Below are 24,321 nucleotides of genomic sequence, written 5' to 3'. Positions count from 1 at the left end.
GTTCATACTTCAACCTGTAAGAATCCAGCATAATGCCTGGCACATAATATGTGCTCCATGTTTAATGGAGTGAATGATTAATATAATAACCATAATATACCATATTTTAATATGTCTGTTGCATGAAATGCTACTATTTTAGATCTAGTATTTGATTTGTGGTCAAAAGCTGCATAACAACAAGTCTTATTATCATGGGTCCTAGTACAAACACTTAATATCCACTCTGGTCCTCAATGCTTTACTAATTTCAGCTTTAAGTATATATTTGACATTCTATACCAACATCATGACAATATATTTTAACTTCTATTTGTAACTCAGATAACAGACTTTAGATGTATTATATACTCACTTAAACCACCACAAAATAACATCTGCTTCAATGTCCCTTTGACTTAGTTATACTTTGTCATGAAATGGAATCCTTGATTTAGTTACTGAGAGAGCTGAAGGGTCAATTTCACCACAAATTCAATTCTCTATTATATAAAAATAACTTGACAGATTTATGAACTAGGATAAATTTTAAGCCAACCATATTTGTTTCATGGTACCTGACGATGAATTAACCTTAAAACATAAATTCAGTTATTTAACTAAAACAATTCAACTTCTGAAATCACAATCAGAAATTCCTAGTGTTTAGTTTTTCAGGGAACTCATTTTCCGTTATTTCATATAGAAACATACATTTTTGGGACTTCCCTGGCGGAGCAGTGGTTAAGAATCCGCCTGCCAATGCAGGGGACACAGGTTCAAGTCCTGGTCCGGGAAGATCCCACATGCCACAGAGCAAGTAAGCCCGTGTGTCACAACAACGGAGCCTGTGCTCTACAGAGCCCGCAAGCCACAACTACTGAGCCCGTGTGCCACAACTACTGAAGCCTGCGTGCCTAAAGCCCATGCTCTGCTACAAGAGAAGCCACCACAATGAGAAGCCCACGTACCGCAACGAAGAGTAGCCCCCGCTCGCCACATCGCCACAACTAGAGAAAGCCCAAGGGCAGCAACGAAGACCCAATGCAGCCAAAAATAAATAAATAAAATAACAACAATAATAATAATTTTTTAAAAATACATTTTTAAAGCCAGAGAAAAACCTGGAAGACCTAGTCCAGTGTTTCTCAACCCTATTCTCCAGGCTTTTATTTAAACCTAATTGCCTTCTCCTTCCATGAAATATTATTAACAAATATATACTGTTTATCTATCTATGACTATGTGTGTGTGTGTGTGTGTGTGTGTGTATATGCTTCATATTTAAAGATATTTTTTGCCCCCAGGAACCAATTTTTGTCACCTGTAAAACTGAGAATCGTCTCATTTTTTTAGGTAAGGACACTGAAGCCCAGAAATATCACATATTTGCCTAAAGCAACATAACAGGTTCTTTTTAAAGGCACAAACAACTTAAAATTATTGGTGAACTGACCAAGAGACAAACTACTAGTTATCTAGATATCAATTATACACTCAATATAACTAATATCTTTATAAGTAAGGCATGTAACCTAAATCAACTCTGTATTCTTTTAAGCAACTGATTTTACAGAAGCTGAAATAAATGGATGAAATGGATTCTTCTATATTAAAATAAACAACATTAGCCCATACATCCCTAAAAGCCCTACAGAATTCAGAATAATAATTTTAAAAAAGATGAAGGAACATTATTTTCAGAATTAAAATTCATGTTTTTAAGAAAATTATTTACTGTGTTAGAATAAATTATTTTGAAGTAAAAACTGCCTACATATTTCCCTTCTAATTCCTGGACATATTTTTATCTTAGAAATTATTTTAGACTAAGTAATTAGCATTATTAATATTCTTACCAGTTCTGTCATATGACTCATGACATGTACGTGCAATTTCCGCTCCTAGCTCTAAATAATGTCCAGCTTGATCCATTCTAGAACCATCTGCTCCTAGTACAAACATTCCCCCAGCAAAGCAGGCCAAATGCCCCATCTTCTTTTCCAAGTGCCCGTTCTTCCATTCTCCAATAAAGGTAAGACCTCCCCGAGACTTCCTAATAAGATGTTTTTCTATAGCCTATAAGAAAGAGTAGATATTCAGAATTTTAGAGGAAAAGTGTTAGTATTCAAACTTACTACATCCTTCTCACACAAAACCTTGGTAATATGAAATACTACAAAGCTGTAACTTTCCCAAACTGGAAGACTTAATTTACAATAATTAAGTTTGGGAGTGAGCAATCAAGTTACACATAATCTTGAACAAATATCCAAATCACAAGTATAATGAGACAAGGTGGGAGAGAGGAGACTGGCCTCAAGATTACCTTTCAACACAACACTACCCATATTACAGGTTTTTTCTTCTTGCTCTAAATGAAATTCATAATAATCAGTCAATTGAGGTCAGGATGACAAGTTATAACCCAGAGGCTCTACCAGTTTATTTTCTATTTCATACAACAAAAAATGAATAGGAAGAAAACACCCAAGTTAATCAGAAAAATGTGATTTTGATAATCAGTTAAAATGGTTTCTTTTTCATGTAACTATACATCTTGTCAAAGTGTTTTAAAAAGGCATATTAGGTGAGATACATTATATGTTATAAAACTTAGAAAAACAGTTGAAAGTTCAAACTTAACTCCTTAGTCCCTTACTTCACAGACTTAGGCATTTGTTTTGGATGCTGTGCCAGGGTTAAGAGAGGCCATGGGACAATGTCAATTTTACTTTTTCTGAAATGTCAACTTTCCTTAAAGCAGTGGGAATGGAAAGATAAATATTTTACATTAAACCTGAATATAACACGAAGTAGAGTCCAACAATCACATTTCATTTTAAAAATGAAAAAGTTTAAGAGCTTTGTTCCTTTGGACCATGTTCTTAGACTTTGCTGAGAGGGGCTAAAGAATAATTCTCTACCTTTAGAGGTACTTCTTTGTAAAAGTATAAGGAATTGCATTAATTCAGTTCTCTTTGGTGGAAATTATTATACATAATTAAATACTATACTTTTCTGACAATAAAAAGTAATAAGACTCAACTCACATTTTTATTGTGGGCTGTTTTCTGACAAGCTCAATAACAATCAGCTTTTGAAAAATTTATTCTATGTTCTTTATCACAATAATGTTTGTTCTACAGATACACAAGGACTATGCCTTATTCATCATCTTACACTCCACAAACCCTGTAAGTGTAGTATACATTCAACAATTGTTCAATTAATAAGTCATTTTATAAATAAATGGTACTCTTTGATAATTTATTTGACCTGTTAGAGGAAGAAGGGGTAGCTGATAAGCAAAATAATAAGGGACTACCATTGGATTATAAGTGTTTATTGTTGTTTTATTTTAACCATAGCACTATGAAGCACAAATGAAAACATTAGTTTTTTTGAGTAAAGGGACAATGTTTTTCATCTTTGTGGACCTCCCTGCATCTAACATGTGGGTAAACTTTTTACCAACAATTCACTTACAGACCCCTGAAATTTCTTGTACGGCTCCCTTCTCTCAGTAAAATTAAGACAAATGTCTAAGAGTTCAACTTATATAAAAATTTTTGAATGGCAGTTAAGAGTAATATTATTGCTCTTCTATTATAAAGTGTTAAACAAATCCTCATAAATAGTGGCATTAATTTCTTGCTCCAAAGGGACCTTTAAAAAGATATAATTTTTCTTCATTATTTTAAATAAAGACTAAATATAAACTTGATCAGAATATAAAACCCATAACTACATAATTTTTAAAAAGAAAGCTAAGATGTAGGAACCAGGAATATGGGTAGCCATAAGTGTAGAGGAAGGTAAGATGAGGATGGAATAATTTAAATATACTAGTTCAGAAAGACAAATTTAAAAAATGACTTATCTCAAACTAGAATGGATCTTAAAATTCATAATCATTCCTATCTCTTCTGTGCATACCACATGTCATTTATTTTACAATTTGTATATACTCTGTCTCCTAACAGAATTAACAGTCATCAAAGATAATTAACATTGCAAAAACTGCATACATGTCTCAAGATGAAAGTTAGCCAACTGGTTATTTAAACACACTTAGTAGGTGCTCATTTTAGACTTAAGAACTAATAAAAACAGGACACAGAAAACAAATATAGAAAGATTTTAGGACACATATATAGCAGATGATTCAGGGAAAATATTTTAATTTATGAGATTAAATTTCAAAACAGGTATCATGCTTTTCAAAGTATATATGATTTAAAAAGCAATGACAGTACAGTTGAACTGGTTTGCAAGGCAGAAATCGAGACACAGATGTAGAGAACAAACGTATGGACACCAAGGGGGGAAAACGGCAGGGGGGTGGGGGTGGGATGAATTGGGAGATTGGGATTGATATATATACACTAATATGTATAAAACAGATAACTAATAAGAAAAAATAAATAAATTTTTAAAAAAGCAATGACAAATATCATGTTCTTTTTCCTTTAGGAAACATTATGCAAAACAAGAGAAAATGGTTTTAGATTCAAAATATTACAAGAAAGCAGCAAACTATGAAGAAAAAATGATTACGTGGTATATGACATCACACTTTCTCAAAAATAAAAATAGTAAATACAGTCATTCATTTATCAAATACTTATTGAATACCTATTGTTTCAGGTCATGCTAGACAATAATAAACAAATCAGTCTGTCTTCAAGGAACCCATAGGCTAGTGGGAATGACTAAGGGGTGGCTATTTTCAACATTGAAATTCTAAAATTATTACATTCTTCTTAGATAATGACTTTTCATGCCTCATAAAAATTTCTAGGTTTAAAGTTTAATAACAATAAAATTCTCCAACTTTTCAAAATATAGGTCTTCATAAAGAATTTCAGAAGTCACATACTAAAGTGGAGATTCCTGATTACACATCAATTTAGTTCAATTTCTTAGTCAACACACTCCTTCAAGAAACATTTATTGAATGCCTACAGTGGGCAAAGCACTATAATGCCACATATTAGTTCAACTCCTGTGCATTTTTATAAACAACTATAGGGATTAGTTCCTCAAAAAGTAAGGATATAAATGGGTAATAAGATCCTTGGTTTAACTTAAATACAAAACAACTGTAACTTTGAATATGGATCATTGACTAGAGTCAGAAATGGTGTTACATACAAAATACACAATTTTTAAAAGTGATTAAATTATTACAGGGATAGGGGTTTATACTAGATCAGAAAGCAAATAATTTACAAAGTGATTAAATCACTTTTCTATTTCACAGTTTCCACTTGGAGGTATCACATATAAGTGTTTCCAAGAATGAAACTTGTTCCAATTTTAAACTTTTACACTGTGATACGAGGTTACATAAATATAAAACAATACAGAATAGTGGTTAAGAGCATAGGCTTTGGATCTAGACTCGAGTTCCAGGCTCCATCACTAACTAAGCTATGCGACCTTTAGCAAGTTACTTAACCTCTCTGCACCTTAAGGTCCTCATGTATAAAATGGTAGAGAAGATTAAATGATTTCACATATGTAAAAGGGGTCAGAACAGTTCCTGGCACGTAAAAAGTACTATAAAAGTGTTTTGTCCTTATTATTTACCCATAAGGCTCTCAACATGTAGGTTTAATGGGTCATTTCAAAAAAGAAATGTTTATGGAAAAGTATGTGAAGTTAGCTTTTCCAGTCTCTGTAGAAAATAGCTACAAGTAATCAAGATAAATTTTCATATATAAATATGTTACACTAAATTCCTCAACAATTTCTTTAAAGTGCCACAATAAAGAAAAACTTAATATATGACTATTTTATTAAAATACTAACAAACTCTAAGGAATGTATATAATATGTACAGATGCTCATCAATTTCTATCAAATACATCATATATTTGATATGTTAATTAGGTAAATGTTCTGATAATAATTACCTCAATAGCATCATCATACATTTTTCTGGCCTCATGATCTGTTTTATCTGACATCAACCATGCTTTTAGTAAGTACTCATAAAAACTGTCTCCTAGCCCGCCAACTGATGTATGATCTGCAACAAAAGAGAAAAGAGAAGGATGGAGGTGGAAGAAAGAGAAGACAGAGGATAAAAAATAATGTTTTTTAATTACAATGACTATATTAAGACCAATAATTTAAACATTATAGTGACAGCCGTATTTCCAACATACTTCAAATTTAGTCCAGTAGGAGTATACCATAATCACTCTCCTCAAATATGTATCCAATTTTCTAGGATATTTTTTTCTCCTGGATGTGGTATTTCACATATTTAGTAGTCTTTTTTTGTATTGGTGATTATGTGAAAGAACACTATTGATGGGAATGTAAAATGGTACATCCACTTTGGAAAACAACTTGGCAGTTTCTTAACAAGATTAATATACACACCTACCATACGATACAAACATTCCATTCTTGGATATTTACTCATGAGAAAGAAGAACACATGTCCACTCGAAGGCTTGTGTGTGAATGTTCAAAGCACTTTATTTGTAACAGCCCAAAAGTGAAAATAACCCAGATGTCCATCAACAGGTGAATGGATAAACAAATTGTGGTATTCCACAAAGTGGAACTGTACTCGGAACTACGGATATACACAACATGGATGAATCTCAAAATAATAATGCTGAGTGAAAGAAGCCAGACAAAAATTAAAAGTACATATAAAGGATTGCATTTATATAAAGTTGTAGAAAATACAAACCTATCTGCAATGATAGAAAGCAGATCAGTGGTTGCTCGAGGAAGAAGTGAGGAAAAAAATCATAAAGGGGTATGAGGAAATCTTTTGGGGTGATATGTTCATTACTTTGATTGTGGTGATGGTTTTCATAAGTGTATACTTATTTTAAACAAAATAAAAAGGATACTTGGAATCAGCCCAAACCTATCAGTAACATCAACAAATTAAATTAAACTCATCTTTTAAAATAAACTGAGACTCTCACACAGGAATTTTTAAAAGTTTTATTTTAATAATCTATATAAATACTTTTTACTAAAGACATACCTAAACTAAAACTGCCCAGGAAATTGAAAATAAAGAAACAGTCAAAAGAGAGATGAGGATGGATAGGAGGTTTATACAGAAGACTTAAGGAGAGTAAAGAATAAAAAAGTAAACTGATCAAAGTTAGAGTTGTGAGGGGTACTGGTGATCCAGTTAGAATTGGAAATTATAAATTTATAGTGACTTTACCCTGTATTACTGATGATTTTCATCAGCAATGCTCAGCTGACTCTGTAGATGAATGCGAAAGGTACATGGCTACATTGATACAAGTATTGGGATTTGTAGGACAGGTAACACAGAAGACTAAACATACTCATATTCTCACACTATTTTGGATCCTATGCAGTCTAGGCTGGTTAGGAAAGGAAGCAACAGGTGATCCTCTTGTCCAACCATTCAGGATCCTCGCTCCACTGTTCACCTATTTCATGCAACCAGTAAAACATCAGCCCACCTGTCAGTCTACTCTACTATTATCCCCAAATTCACAATTTTCACCGCCAATGAGAACCTCAGCATTGCTTGTCAACTTTTCTATGACCCCTTGATTACTGCTCTTTCCCATTCCCTAAAGCAGATTTTTGAAATCTCTTCTTCAAAAGACCTCTATAGCTCTACCTTCTTCCTTACTCTCAGCAGACAACCAAGCCTTCAAATTCACATAAAAAACACAGATCATTCACCCCAAAAATGTATCTTTCAACTTTCTATACCCCCATCTATCAATTTATCTATTCCCTTTGCCTGTTAAAGAGGAAGAAATGTTCCTTCTCTACTCTATGCACTCCATCTAGCTCTGGACACTAACCACTTCTGCTTCCTTTCCAGGAATCCCCCGCTTGGTTTATCAACTTCTACCCTTCAACTGAAACTACCTCTTATTATTAACATCTTAAAATAATCTAATTTTTCTTGACTCTACCACACTCTTTTGGTTTGATATCAGGTGTTTACTGAAAGAATGGAGGAAGAGAAATCATGGATGATGTCTAGATTTCTTGCTGGGGCCAATGAGTGAACAGTGGTGCTCTTCACTGAAACTGGGAATACTAGAGGGGGAAATGGCTTAAAATGGAAGGAGTGTGAATCTTGGGCATGCTGAATTTGAGGGACTAGCTGGATAGCTAAATGGATATAACAAACATGTGGAAATCCAGAGAGAGATAAGTTGGGGGTATAACTTTGGGAGTTATAAAATTGGGGTTTATAAAAATGTATTTGAGCCATAATGGAGTTTACTCAGAGAGAATGTATGAAGTGATCAAAGGACACAAATGGTACTTAGGAGCATGACACTTGTAAATGTCATTAAAATAACATTTAGGGCATTTTTAAAATTTTGCACTTTGGTCTTGAACATTATTTCTGGATATGTTGTAGATCTAAGGATTAATAAATGAGCAGGAAAAGAAAACATAAAGAAGAAAACATAAAATTAAAGTAGGTGAAATAACGAGAAAAAGATGGAAAAGGCAAAAGTCTTTGGCATCACGGTTTAGGGGAAATGACTTTTAGGTATGTTAATTATTGCTAGGCATTACAGATTTAGTTACAGGTTACTTAGGTTATAGGATGTAGTCTCAGTCCTGCCTGACAGGCTCTCTCCAGCTCTTCTAGACTCTTGTTCCAGTGGAAGTTTATATGCTTAATAAATAAATACACAGCAGACACCTGCAATCCTTGGTTAACTACGGAATTTATCACCCCGCAGTCTGACTTTCTTACTTGAACCACTGAACCATGCCTGCCTAGATGTCAAATCTGATGAACCATGTCACTCCAAGGTCCTTTTGAAATTCAGAAATTGATAACACATTATAAAGTATTACTAAATACCAATGGTTCGTATTATCTGTCTTAGCATGTCATGAAGTTAATGGCAGGTTTCTAAGAAGTTAATTCTTGAAGTGTTCTTACAAGAAATTCTAGAATAAAAATACTTGTATCATGTGTTCTAGTTTATGAAGCATTTTCAAATATATTTATTATCTCAAAAATATGACCCACACAACTGTCTTATTAAAATAAGTACAATCAGAACAGATGAAGAAACAAAGGCATGAGGTTAAATAACTTATCTAAATTATTAAGCAGGAAAGCCTGGATTAGTCTTCTAACTCCAAATATTATACCCATTCTTGCTTTTCTTTCACAGTTTTTAAATCAGTAGTATAAAATTTAGTGAATCAGTAATGATAAATTTTCTATATTTTCTTCACTTAAGTCATTAAACAGCATAGACTAAGTATTGTACTTAGAAAACTAGTGACAAAATAAAGTAAAAAAAAAAGATATTAATGATGTGTCTTTAAATCTAGGTTGCTTACTATATTCTTTTATATCTGTTGCCAAGTACTTTTCCTGAAGGTAATTACCATAACTATTCTGTGTGATTGCTGTGTGCATGTCAGAGAATTATCATTACTCTAATTATAATACAGTTAGCCAAAGCTGAATTGTTAAATTTCAGTTCAATTCACTGTTTGTTTTGCAGACTATTTATAGTTATGACAGATTTATACTGCTCAAAGATAATAATGGAATTTGATACACTTTTCAGAAACTGATACAAAATATACAAAAATACTAAAAGGAACAAATTGGACAATTTAAAAGGACTGCAGCTGCTAAAGGGATATCAGGATAGCTCCCCTAGAATTTTAAAGACCTCTTGTCAAAACAACCAGTGAATAGCTCTTTTTATAACCGTCTCAAAATTAATAAATGCTGAGAGTGAACATACTCTAAAGAAGTCATCTGGATTTGTTTTGTGGGAAAAAACAAGTATGAATGAAAGAATTGTTTTTTACTGCAATTTTTTATTGTGGTAAAATATATACATATAACGTGAACATTACTATTTTTACCATTTTTTAAGTGTACTATTCAGTGGCATTAATTACATTCATAATGTGGTACAAACATTGTCATTATTTCCAAAACTTTTTCATCACCCCAAATAGAAACTCTGTACCTATTAAGCAATAACTCTCCATTCTCCTCCCACCCAAGCCCCTGGTAACCTCCAATCCACTTTCTGTCTCTGTAAGTTTGACTACTCTAGATATCTGATGTAACTGGAATTATACAATATTTGCCCTTTTGCAACTGGCGTTTTTCATTTTAGCATAATATTTTCAAGGTTCATCGATGTTGTAGCATGTATCAGAACTTTATTCCTTTTTATAGCTAAATAATATTCCATTGAATGTATATACCACATTTTGTTTATCCATCTCTTGGACACTTTGGTTGCTTCTACGTTTGGGTATTGCAAATAATGTTGTTGTGAACACTGGCATACAAGTATCTGTTTGAGTCCTTGCTTTCAAATCTTTTGGGTAGATACCTAGGAGTTGAACTGCTGGATCATACGGAATTCTATGTTCAACTTATTGTGAAATCATCAAACTGTTTTTCACAGTGGCTACACCATTTTACATTCCCACTAGTGGTGTGAGAGGGTTCCAATTTCTCCACACATCCTCACCAACACTCATTATCTGTCCTTTTGATTACAGTCATCCTGGTAGGTGTGAAGTGACATCTCATTATGCTTTTAATTGCATTCCCCTAATAACTAACGATGTTGAGCATTTTTTTCATGTGTTTATTTTCCATTTGAATATTTTCTTTGGAGAAATATCTATTCAAGTCCTTTACCCATTTTTTAATTGAGTGTTTGTCTTTTTTGCTGTTGAGTTTTAGAGGTCTTTATATATTCTGGATATTAAGCCCTTATCAGATATATGATTTGAAAATATTAACTCTCATTTATTTGCAAATAAACTCTCGTTCTGTGGGCTGCCTTTCAATCTCATGACAATATCCTTTGATGCACAAGTTTCTAATTTTAATGAAATCCAATTGATCTATTTTTTCTATTGTTGCCTATGCTTCTGAAGAAGTCACTCCCAAATCCAAGGTCATGAAGATTTGTCCCTCTTCTAAGAGTTTTATAGTTTTGGTCCTTAAATTTAGGGTCTTGAGTGCATTGTGAGTTAAGTTTTGTATCCGATAAAGGTAAGGGCCCAACTTCATTCTTTTTCATGTGGCTATCTAGTTTTCACAACACCATATGATGAAGAGAAAGAGTTATAACTTTAATAATTAAGATGCCATCAGTGAGACACTGCTGGTCATTTCAAAGGCTGGCAATTCTCAAACAGTGATTTAATTTTTCCAGTACTCTAAGATTTTGGTGTGGAAAATAGCATCTTCTTATATAAAAATGTTTTTAATCTTACTTCAAAAGTAATACATGTCCATTATCAAATTTAGATTAATAGAGGTAAACAAAAGAAGAAAACAAAAATAAACAGTCTGTAAAAAACCACAGGTAACACTTTGGTTTCTATCCTTGTGGTATTTGTTTTCTCTCTTTTTCTCAATATCTTTCTAGATATTTCATATTTATCTATGTCAAGTATTCTATAACAACTATGTTGTATATCAGATCTGGAGGGATTATAATTTAACCAAATCTCTTTCATAGGATGTTTATAAACTGCACTGTCCAATGTGGTAGGCTCTAGTCACAAATATCTAATTAAATTTAAATTAATTAAAAGTAAATAAGATTTAAAATGCAGTTCCACAACATACTAACATTTCCAGTGCTCAATAACCACATGCTAATAACCACTACTATATTAGATAGGACAGAAATAGAACATTTTCATCATCATAGAAAGTTCCATTGGACTTTCTATGGAGTGCTTTAGAATGTTTCCAAATTATCCCTATTATAAATAACTCCAAAATTGTAAATTACCTCTATATACATATATATGTGCTGTGTGTGTGTGTATCTATATTTCTCTCTCTCTCTCTCTCTCTCTCTCTCTCTATATATATATATATATATATATATATATCTGAAAATTTCTTTGGAATAAATGCTTAGAAATGGGTCACTAGTTCAAAAGTCATACAAATTTTAATACTTTTTTTTTTTAGAAGATGTTGGGGGTAGGAGTTTATTAATTTATTTTTGCTGTGTTGGGTCTTCGTTTCTGTGTGAAGGCTTTCTCTAGTTGTGGCAAGTGGGGGCCACTCTTCATCGCGGTGTGCGGGCCTCTCACTATCGCGGCCTCTCTTGTTGCGGAGCACAGGCTCCAGACACGCAGGCTCAGTAGTTGTGGCTCATGGGCCTAGTTGCTCCGCAACGTGTGGGATCCTCCCAGACCAGGGCTTGAACCCGTGTCCCCTGCATTAGCAGGCAGATTCTCAACCACTGCGCCACCAGGGAAGCCCTAATACTTTTTGAAGCACTGGATACAGGGATGTGTCCATTTCCTTTATAGATTTAATAGATAAAGAACAGTGTCTTCTGTTTAAAAGCTTCATTGATTTGATTAGGGACTTGGTGAAGTGAGAAGACAGAGGGACAAAGGTCTCTGATGACCAGTCTATGGAGATGCTACAAATATGGTACTACAGATGGCAGTCTTTTGTACATTCTAGTAAAGTAGCACCAGTCTGTACAGAAAGAGTGTACTGTTACACTACGTTGTCTCCATGTATCATCCTCATTAGCACCACTTTTAGGGTTAAATATGAACACCTGTATATTGTCCATTTGTGTTTTTTTTTCCATGAACTAACAGAAAACATTTATTATTTATTGTTTTTAAAAAATCAATTCCTTCAAAGATCAATTCTAAAACTCTAATAAGAAAATCACCCCCTCCCCAAACAAAACACTGTCTCCTGAGACAGGAAATCACTTCTACCACAGTCTCACCTAATAATTGGTACATTCCTCTACTATCAATACATCTATCACATTATATTTCAACTACTTCTAAGTGTGTCTGCCTACCCTGCCTGCTAGCCTGAGAGCTGCCTGAATTCAGACCAAGTCCTATATATTCTTTCCCTATCTCCAGTCTCATTCAAGAGCCTGGTAAATAACAGACACTGATACCTTCTTTTAAAATGAATGACCAGACATGACCTGTCCAAGAGCAATCACCCCATTTTCTAGTCATTTAACATGCTCAACTGTTCTTCATATTCCGTTACTACATATTTACATCAAGCAACGCTCTTATTTACATGAAGATATAGTTTACAAATAAGGGCTTAAAAGTACAACTCTTCGCAAATGCCACACTATATTTTAGCAAAGTACTTACACATACATGAAATAAAATACTCCTGTGAGAGAGGAAATTCATGTTTCCATTTTACAAGTAGAAAACCTGAAGCTACAAGAGATTAGAAACTTGCCAAAGGTAACAGCACTAGCAGATCACAGGGTTATATACTAACTGAGGTTTCTAACATTACATGTAGTATATTTATCAACACATCAAGCACAAGTTTCAATCTTTCAACAAAGCATCAGTTGTAATAGAAATACTTACACTGACCCCAGCGACCTGTTCGTGGATTCAAATAATTTGGATAAAGACCATTTGGACGATCCATTTTCTGAAGTAGTTTCCGAATGTGCATGACCTAATAAGCAAAATAAAATTAAGAATGCAATTAATGAAAAAAAAATCATTAAGGTTTTATATTAATCTGGGCTTTGTTTTTCTCCTCACTCAGAGCCTACACTGCCATCCCACCCCCCAATCTGTGTGTGTGTGTGTGTGTGTGTGTGTGTGTGTGTGTGTGTGTGTGTGTGAGTGACGGTAAGGAAAGGCTTCTAATGACTCATTATTTTTATAAGATGAAATATGAGCATTATTTAAAACTCAAGAAATAAAAATACAAAGAAAAGAGCACAGACAGAAACCAATTTAAATTCCAAAATTGTACTATCCAGAAATAGCCATCAGAAACATCGGTGATAAACATCATTCCAGACATATTCAATGTATGCATAACTAAACATAAAAACAAATAATTTCATAGAAATATAATCATAATAGGACATTTGTAATAAAAAAGTATGAAACCACTCTGAAGTTAATAGATGAAAAGGTAAATAAAGTAAAACTAAATTGCTGAACTTTAAATATTGATCCCATAATAGATATCCCTATATTTCTAAAATTCCTAAACTTCCAATTCCTAAAAGATATCCTGAAGTTAAGGGGGGAAAAATCATGAAACATATTAAAAAGCTAGAGACTTTCCCAGGGACTTTGTTTTGATTCATCTCTAGATTGGATGATGGATTTTTTAAGTGCTTAAAAAAAAAAGCACAAAGGTATTCCATTTCTTCTATTCTTATTTGAGAATGTTATCTTCTCATCTGAAGGATAACCTAATTGGTATAAATGACTTGGGGAAACATTTTCTTTTTCACAGGACCTTATATATACTTCACTATTTTCTGGACTTAACACAAAGTTCCCAATCATCTTTCACTCAGCTGGATTCTGTCATCATGCAGTTTTAGGAATGGGCTCAGGGATGCTTATTACCTGTGTTCTTTCATGTTTGAGACCAACTCTATGTACAACAATCTCAATCTGAATAATTCCATGAACCAGGTTTAGTCAGTTCAGGATGATGTTGTTATAAAAGATGAAAAAATTATTGTTTGTTTGTCTCCTGAAAATTATGCATACATTGAATCCTCTCTGCTTCTCTTCTACATCTATTATTTCCTTTCTAAATCTTTTTATCTATCTTTTCATTTCCATATGTTTACTAGCCTGTCTCAATTTTGTCTTCTAAGTCTCTTACTGTATTTTGAATGCTTTCTTTGTATTGCTTCCATTTTGCCCTTCATTTTGACAATAACTTAATTTTTTCTTACACTTTATTAATGATATCACATCTTATATTCTTGTTTCACAGGGAAGAGAGTTTCATTATCTTCTCTCTCATGGTGATGTTTGGTCCAGTTCTTCAAGAAAATTCTGATAAGCATTTTTTGGCCATCATTTATTTTTCACATTTTTTCTTTCTTTTTTTCTTCTGGTAATATTTTTGTATAAATTCTATACATGTTCTTTTTTGATGACTTACTCATTACTATTTTTCTTGAACCAGCAATTCACATGATTTTTGACATAAAAGGATAAGCAGAGTCCAAATGTGAATGTGCTTTTTTAAGCCTTTGCTTCTCCTCAGGCAACTGAAACTAGCAATGCAGCACTACGCATAATAGAGAATCTGTCATTCATTCTCTTCCCTCACCAAAGTGTATGGGCACAAATACAGCGTGTCAGTGAGATTCCTAACTGAATCCTGTTTTTCTAGCTTCTCAACACATCATATTTAGTGGGGTCCAAAGAAGCATCCACCATTGGTCTGTGATCCTGTTCTCATTGCCGCTAATGAGGATTTGGTTTTGTACCTCAAGAGGTACCACTTAATCTAGAGAACTGCTCTATTAGCTTTTTATTTTTGAAATCTGTAGCCACCACTATCCTCTCCTCAGTTACCCAAACCTCTCTCTGACCTTGATTGCTTATGCCAACCTTTCTTCCTATTTTGTTACATGAAGTATCAAGTATCTCCTAATTTTGTTAAAAATGGAGTTCATAGTTCTGTTTCTCCTTTTTGTTGCTTTTAGGTGAGTTCTATGGGTTAGGTCCTCCACTTAAGAAATACCATATAGGACTTCCCTTGTGGTGCAGTGGTTAAGAATCCGCCTGCCAATGCACGGGACATGGGTTCGAGCCCTGGCCCAGGAAGATCCCACATGCCACAGAGCAACTAAGCCCATGCGCCACAACTACTAAGCCTGCACTCTAGAGCCGGTGTGCTACAACTACTGAGCCCACGCACCACAACTACTGAAGTCCACGCACCTAGAGCCCTGCTCCACAACAAGAGATGCCACCACAATGAGAAGCCCATGCACTGCAACGAAGAGTAGCCCCAGCTCGCCACAACTAGAGAAAGCCTACACACAGTAACGAAGACCCAACGCAGCAAAAAATTAAAAAAAAAAAAAAAAGAAATACCATAGGTTAGATTATCTGTTTTACAAATTTATCATCCTTTTAATCTCTTTATGTTTTTCCCTGTTTTCACTACGATTATCTCTTGCTTTTATTCCATGTCAGTAATTCAGTTTTCAACTATGTACAAGTTATTTGTTATTTTTCATTTATTTATTTTACAGAAATATATTATGCAAGGTCTCAATTTGTTTCTTTAGCTCTACAATTTTCTTGTATTTTACTCTTTTATTTTCGTTTTGAGTTCCAATTTTACTGAATTCAATCTCTATTATAGTATGAATTGCTCACAGAGACCTTTAAAATTTCAAACTGGGTTATTTATCAGTCTTTTACATGCTATTTACTGCCCTGATTTTGCTTCCTGCAGTATGTCTGTATAATTGCCATGCTTTCTTTTTCATCTTGCTCACATTTAACTGGGTCAGCTCTGACCTGAACTTTGGTTTGATAGAGTATAGCTGAATTGTCCTCAAATTCCTTCCTACTGTGTGTGTGCGGGGATATTCTCCCCTTCTGGATACACTTTGAGATTTGGAGTACTAGTGTACTAGCTCATTTCCTGAAGCCTCTGTGCTCATGAAGGATGGAAAGTGAGAACCCCTCTCATGCTGTGGGAATTATATACTGGACACCCTATGGACTGGTCTCCCCTGTAAGATTAACAGGGAATACCAGGAATTTGTTGACTTTCTTTCTCTGCCCAGTAAGGATTCAAGATAGGGTGGGAAACAGACTTAAGTATCATAGCAGAAATCTTTTGCTTTTTTTTTTTTTTTTTTTTGCCATCACATGTTTATGACATGAGGCTACAGCCTTTCCTTCTTACACTGTTATTGATGAATTTTTGCCAGTCTTTATTATTTTCACTGCTATTGTTCATTTAATCAGGAAAGGGAAAATTCAGTGATCTGGCTCCATTTTGCTATCTTTAACTGAAAATTCTTCCCAGTTGATGAAATATTTCATACACAGAAAGGAATATATATAGATTCTACTCACACCTCAATTTAAGAAATACAACACTACATAACCTTTGCTGTTCTGTTTACTGCTACCCATTCACATACCACTGCCCTTATCCTAGATATCATCACAGCTCTGAATTTTATGTTCATCATCATCCTGATTCTATTAAAATCACTTTTGAATCCCTAAACGATATTTTGTTCAGCTCTGCTTCTTTAAACTTTATGAAAGTTGTATTGTACTCTTTTGACTGATGATTGTGACCATAATTAATTTATTTTCACTGCTGTATTAAATCTTATCAAATAAATTGCTAATATAAACAATGTTTTTATGTATATGATATAGATGTACATACCAAAGAGTGGAATTGCTGGGTTATAGAGTATATGTATTTTCAACTTTATTAGATTTTGTCTTTTAAATTTAAACCTTTGGGGCTTCCCTGGTGGCGCAGTGGTTGAGAGTCCGCCTGCTGATGCAGGGGACATGGGTTTGTGCCCCGGTCTGGGAGGATCCCACATGCCGTGGAGCGGCTGGGCCCGTGAGCCATGGCCGCTGAGCCTGTGCGTCCGGAGCCTGTGCTCCGCAACGGGAGAGGCCACAACAGTGAGAGGCCCTCGTACCGCAAAAAAAAAATAATAAAAATAAATAAATAAATAAATAAATTTAAACCTTTAATGCTCCTAGAATTCTTATAATCTACAATGCTACCATTGTTACAACATTTCCACAAATATGTGGGTCTGTTTAAGGGCTATTTATTCTGTTCATCAGTCTTAATTGTCTCTATGCACCAACACTATACTGTTAGTGTTGATAACTGGGTAATACAAACCCACCCAACATGTTTTTCTTCAGGAATATTTTGAATGTTTCTCTTCTATTTAAATGCTAGAAGTGTATAGTCAAGTTCCATTAAAAAAAGAAAAGGCATTGGGGAATTAATTGGCGTTGAATTGATGCTATAGATCAATCTGGAGATGACTGACATTTTTATGATATTGTTTTCCTATACATGAACATAATACATCTCTCGATTTATTTAGGTCATCTTTAATGTCCCTTAATAGTTTTGAACTTTATATTTTGTTAGATTTATTTGCGGGAAACTTATACTTTTATCCTACCACATAAGATATGTTTTTATAAATGATACTTTCTTGCCTGCTGTACCTGGTACAGAGAAATTCTACTGATTTTTAATAGTTATATTGACCTTTTATTCAAAATATAAATTAAGCTCTTATTTCTAATAATTTATATGTAGATTGTCTTAATACTTTAGGTAATCATCTAATCTGTGAACAGTTACTGTTTTCTTTCTTCCTTTTCAATTCTTTACCTTTTTGTTCATTTTGTTTGTCTCATCTTGCCATGCTGACTAGGAACTTCAGCACAATGCTAAACAGAGATAGTAATGGAATTTAAAAAAAAACTTACTAGTGGTTATATCTTCTCAAATAACAGTAAATATTTTAAATATGTTCTAAAAAGAAGGGACATTTCTTTACATAATTTTTAAAAAGGCAAACATTTCCTAAGCATTAATCAAATCTTTGGGGTAGAATCCTAAAGGATTCTTTTATAACAAAGAAAAGTAGGCAAGAAAACTAACCTTTTTGTAGTAAATCGGATTTCCTGTCAAGTAGCTGAGGTGGACAAACTCCATATGCAGTGTACCAAATTCAGCAAGAATGCTGCTACCTGCAGATGCCCAGCCCCAGTTTCGCCCTACTCCACTGAATGAAAGAAAAGGTAAAAGTAGACAGGATTGGGAAAAAAAATGAAACATTTTTTTAATGAATACATAAATTTTAAATATATCTCTTAGAAATTATTATCTCAAACAATAGATTACTTATATCTAAAATTTTATTATTTTTAAATTATTGTTAATAGAATATCCACATGTTCTAAAAATCAAAACAATGTAGAAAAGTATACATTAAATATATTTCACCCCATTCTCATCTCTCTTCCCCTTACAGGCCCCAAATATAATCATTCATTAGCTTATGTATAAGTACAGAAATTTCTATGCATATATAAGCAATCCAAATATATATTCTTATTTTCCTCCTTTCTTAAACAAAACATAGCAAAGTATACTTACTGCTCTGTATGTCAGATTTTGCTATTAAGATGTACCTCAGTAGGCGTTCCATATCAGTTCATAAACAACTTTCTCATTTTATTTTTTTAATAGGTGCACACAATTCCATGACATTAATGATTTTCACTTGAAATGTCTCACCCCAGAGACATATGAAAATGTGTGAGAGCATCTTGAGTTGTTTCAAACCTTGAAGGTGCAACTTACCGTTATTGTGCTGGGGCCAAAGATGTAACATGACAGTATCCTGATAAAGAACTGTCCTGTCTCAAATGCTCATAGTGCCTGTATGAAAACTACTATGCTATATGAATAGACATAACTTATTTAACCAATCCTCTATAGTGGTCCTTTGGCAAATTTCTAATATTTTGCTATTATGAAAACTTTTATAGTGAATAATCTTGTGTACATTTCATTTGTGCAGATATACGTCTAGGATATCTTCTTACTTTTTTTTTCTTTTTTTTTTAGCCTGCCTTATAAATTTTTTTGGAAGCCAAACTATATGAATGAATAATTGTAGACTTCTGGATGTTATCTTCTTTCTCAGAAGGTTAAGTTTCCTCTCAAACATAGGTTGAGTATAGGCAGATTACCTTGGTTTTAGGCTTTGTTAAGGGTAGTCTATTTCAGTTTTACCTCTCCCTCTAGGAAGGGGCCCTCTGGGATCTCAGCTGAAAGCCTGGAGTGTTTATCAAGGGTCCTTCACCTTGGCAGCTTTAAACACTAACCTCTGTCTCCCCAGTACCATGTACTTGTTAAACTTTCCCCTTTATATCTACTTGTATACTGGCAATTCATTTTGATATGTTTTATTTATGTGTTGAGAAAACATTAAAATAGATATCAGGGTATATCACTACCTTGCTGAAAGTTCGTTAATTTTTTGGTGCTATTTTTATATTGTTTTTGAAATTATGATAGGCAAATGCCAGAAACATATTTTTTTGAAGCCAGACATGAGAACCAAGGAAGAAATATGGATACAGTAACTATGTAGGACAGTCATTCATTTCACAAATATTAAGTGCCTACTATTATCTGGGACATATAGTAGTGAACCAGACATATAACATTCCTGTTCCCATAATAAGTAAGACCATTTTAATAGTGATAATTGTTATGAAGAAAATTAAATAGAGTGATAGAATACTGAGTACTAGTGATGGAAAATGAGTTCGAAGACTGTGTATAACGTTCAAAGAGTTTCTAAAATGACACAATTTAAACTGAGACCTGAATGATGAGAAGAAGCTAGTGAACAGATACAGAAGAAGAGAATTCCCAGCAGAGGAAATAGCAAACGCAATGGCCCTGAGGAAAAAGTTGGCTAGTGTGGCTGGAGCTCAGGAAGGGGAAGTGAGTGATACAGTATGAGGTTAGAAAGCTAGGTAAAATCCAGACTGTGCAGAAATTCTGTAGGCTATGGTGAAATTTAAAGTTTTTTTATTTTAAGTATGATGGAACATCATGGAGAATTTTAAGGAATGTAACATAATATTTAAAGAATAAAGCATACCATTTAGAAAGATTACCTAGGCATCAGCATGGCGAATGGATTATGGCAAAGTCAAGTATAAACACAAAATCCCATTTCCATGTAAAAACTTCTGTCCCAAAGTCCCAAATGAAAGTTTCATTCATAGTGCATTTAAACATCTCAAAATACTAAATTCTAAACAAGGTTTTTCACTTTTTATTTTACAGACAGCCTCACAGGGCCCTCCACCTTGGCAGGCTTAAACACTAACCTATGTCTCGCCAGTACCATGTAGCTGTTAAATTAACTTCCACATGCTGTTATCTAGTTTTTTTGAGTCCCTGTGCATGGGCAGGTATAGAATCAGCCAACAATCTGAGGAAAATTTGTACATAAATTTTGGGGCTTTTCCTCTGCAATTCCTTCCTGTCTTGAGACACTTGTCCCTCGTATCTCAGCCATTCTGGCAGCTCCAAGACCTGACCATAGTCTTCTTTGCCCTAAATGACCGCTACGTTAGGCTTGGCTTCAATTGCCCTGCACCATAATTTAGAATATGCCCTCGGGGGTAAAGCCAGTGTTTCTACGGAGATGACCTTCTCTTAGGATCACAGCCCCTTGGGTCCTCCCTTAGTTAGTTGCTCTCTAATCCCTTCAAACCATCTTGCTGACCTTTTATGATTGTTTTCAGTGGGAGAGTTAACCTGATATAAGCTATTCCATGGCTGGAACTGGAAGTCTAGATTAATTATTTAAGTAGCAGAGTTCACAGGTTATTCCTACTAGAACTCTAAACCATTCTCTAAGGTCTTTTCTACTTTTAGGAGGAAGTAAAAAATATAAATCTTTCTCTCATAGAAGGATTGATGTTATTGGTTTTAGATCTTTTAGCACTAGCTGACTTTTTAAACTCTGTATCACCTGGATAAATATTAAATTAGGTAAGTCAAAGGACAAGTTTGAAATAATTATGAGATTTTTTAGACACAAGAACCACATCTTATAATTACCACTAAAGTGTAAGCAGAATAGAGTAATATATGATTTGGCAGAGGAGCTGAAATAGATGTAGAAGATAAGGATAATAATCTTAACTACTGATGTAGCACATAGGCTCCTAGTCCTGCCATTAATTAACTGTAGGACCTTGAGCAAGATATTTGCCTTCTCTGACGCAGGAGTCCCACTCTTGGGCTTATACCTACAGAAAACCATAAGTCCAAAAGATACATGCACCCCAGTGTTCACTGCAGCACTATTTACAATAGCCAGGACAGGGGAGCAACCTAAATGTCCATCAACAGAGGAATGGATAAAGAAGATGTGGTACATATATACAATGAAATATTACTCAGCCTTAAAAAGGAACGAAATTGTGCCATTGGCAGAGACATGGACAGACCTAGACACTGTCATACAGAGTGAAGTAAGTCAGAAAGAGAAAAACAAATATCGTATATTAACGCACATATGTGGAACTGAGAAAAATGAACCTATTTGCAAAGCAGAAACAGAGACACAGATGTAGAGAACAAATGTATGGACACCAAGTGGGGGAGGGTGGGATGGACTGGGAGATTGGGACTGACGTACGTACACTACTATGTATGAAGTAGATGGCTGGTGAGTACCTACTGTATAGCACAGGGGAAGAATAAAAAAGAAGGTACCATGCTTGCAGGACATATATTAAGTTAACCTTAAAAATGCATTCCAATATACATTAGGTGCAGACAAATACTGTTTGATTCCACTTATATGAGGTACCTAGAATAGTCAAATTCATAGAGTCAGAAAGTACACTGGTAGATGTCAGGGGCCGGGGCTGGGGATTGGGGAGGGGGAATGGGGAGTTAGTGTTTAAGAGGGACAGAGTTTCAGTTTAGGAAGGTGAAAAATTTGGGAGATGGATGATAGAGAGTTGCACAACAATGTGAATGTACTTAGTGCCACTGAACTATACAGTTAAATATGGCTAACACAGTTATGTTTTCTATTATGTGACTTTTACCACAATAAAAAAAAAAGATATTTGCTTTCTGTGAGACTCATTTTCCTTATCCATAATGTGAGAGTTCATGATACCTAGTTCACATGGCTGTTAGGAAATTAAATGACATTTAAGATTGTGAAAACACCTCACAAAGAGCCTAGGTAAGAATAGTATCTAATGAGTTTTTGAAAAATTTTATTATAAGTTATTTTAACAGTTTACCTAGAGAAAAATACTTCCTCAATCTGATAAAGGCAATTGATTAAAAAATCTACAGCCAACATCATATTTGATGATTTTTTAAAAAAAAAAAGCAGTATTGTAAAAACATTTTATGGAAATCCAGAAGACTATAAAATATAGGTGAAGACAATCTTTTTAACCAAGATTGAAAACCCCAAAGTTATAAAAGATATATTTGAATATATAAACATCTAAAACTTAGGAATGAAAAATTATTATAAATAAAGATAACAAACAAGTAGTAGAACAGGGAAAAAAGAAATAATTCTATAATCTACAAGGCTCTTCTATTAACTAACTACAAAAAGACAAACAATCCAATCAACACTAGGAACAGACAATTCACAAAAAACAAATCTAGATGTTCAACAAATTTATGAAAAGATGCTCAAATTCACTAAGCAGAAAATACAAATGAAAATAACAATAGTAACACTTTATAGCCATCAGTCTCTTGAAAATTAAACAGAACATATACTTGTAGACATTTTGGTACTCTCACACATTGTTGATGGAAATATGATAATCTACAGCCTTTTGGAAAACATCTGGGGAGTAACTACTAAATTTAAAAATACATATATGCTTTGATCCAGCAATTCCACACTTGGGAATCTATCCCACAAAGATAAAAGAGACATATGCCCTTTGATACAGCAATCATATTCCTAAGAATCATTTTCAGAGAAAATTCCCCACTAAACAAGGACACATATAACAGGATGCTATTGTAACAATGTTTATGGTAGCAAAATAATGGAAATAAACAAATACCACTGATATGGAATGATTACACAAATTATGGTATAACCTATGTATTATAATATATCCTATATTCCACTATGTAGTCATCACAAAGATTGATTTAAAGTTCTGTGGAATGACCTGGAAGAGTATTTCCATGAGATTTTGTTGAGTGAGAAAAATAAGATGTAGAAAAGCAAGTATCCAAACAAACCATAAAAAATTTTAAAAGCTCCACCAGTATCTATGTTTGTGCTTCTGTATTCTATATATCATATCGTAGGAGATAAATAATGTTAGATTATTAACATGAGTTGGCTTTCAGACAGCAAGATTGGAAGAAAGTCTGTTTATGAGACATATGTAGATCTCAATCAAAAACAGAAACAAAAACCTTTAAAAAATAGGTAAATAATTACATCTGTGATCGATAAACCCAAGTAACATATGTATGGGTATGAATATATACAAAGAAACAACATGAAAATTAAACTTATGTTCAAGACATGGTCCTTGAAAACCCTTCTATTTTCATCTCAATCTAAGTTTGAAGTTCTGCAATGCTGGATTTTTCAGTTATTTTCTATATAGACAAATAATAATAATAATAATAATATCCTGCAGTCTTTCTTCATCTCAGACTTAAATTGTAAGCTAATTAAGTTAAAATTCTTATTATCTAAGAAAGTTATATAATATGACTCTGACAATGTTACTGAAGGAAACATCAGAAAATCTATCATGAAACTAAGGACAGAGAACCGGTATGTGACCACATCCTTTTGTGGAGGTTGGTCTGGAACTCTAGTTAGCTTTTTCCTCACAAACAGGGAGTTTACATTATGTATATTGCATGACATCAAAGAACAGTAAAGTTAGATGTCATGCTCAGTATTA

At 33.8% G+C, this 24,321-nt stretch overlaps 1 protein-coding gene across 1 annotated transcript in view; it reads right to left on the bottom strand.

Annotated features, from left to right (window-relative positions):
• Positions 1-24,321, bottom strand: part of MAN1A2 (mannosidase alpha class 1A member 2) — a gene marked incomplete at its 3' end in the record, with an annotated part of 137,438 nt that overhangs the window by 32,571 nt on the left and 80,546 nt on the right. The window contains exons 7-10 of the mRNA XM_079726582.1: positions 18,464-18,587; positions 13,375-13,468; positions 5,901-6,016; positions 1,839-2,058 (exon numbers count right to left, since the gene is read on the bottom strand). Coding sequence (XP_079582708.1) covers positions 1,839-2,058; positions 5,901-6,016; positions 13,375-13,468; positions 18,464-18,587 — 554 coding nt within the window. The remainder of the gene's footprint in view (positions 1-1,838; positions 2,059-5,900; positions 6,017-13,374; positions 13,469-18,463; positions 18,588-24,321) is intronic.

The sequence above is a fragment of the Hyperoodon ampullatus genome (genome assembly GCF_949752795.1).
Source record: "Hyperoodon ampullatus genome assembly, chromosome: 2".
Classification (NCBI taxonomy): domain Eukaryota; kingdom Metazoa; phylum Chordata; class Mammalia; order Artiodactyla; family Ziphiidae; genus Hyperoodon; species Hyperoodon ampullatus.
Note: the sequence above shows the minus strand (reverse complement) of the source record. Positions and strands in the feature narration are given on the sequence as shown.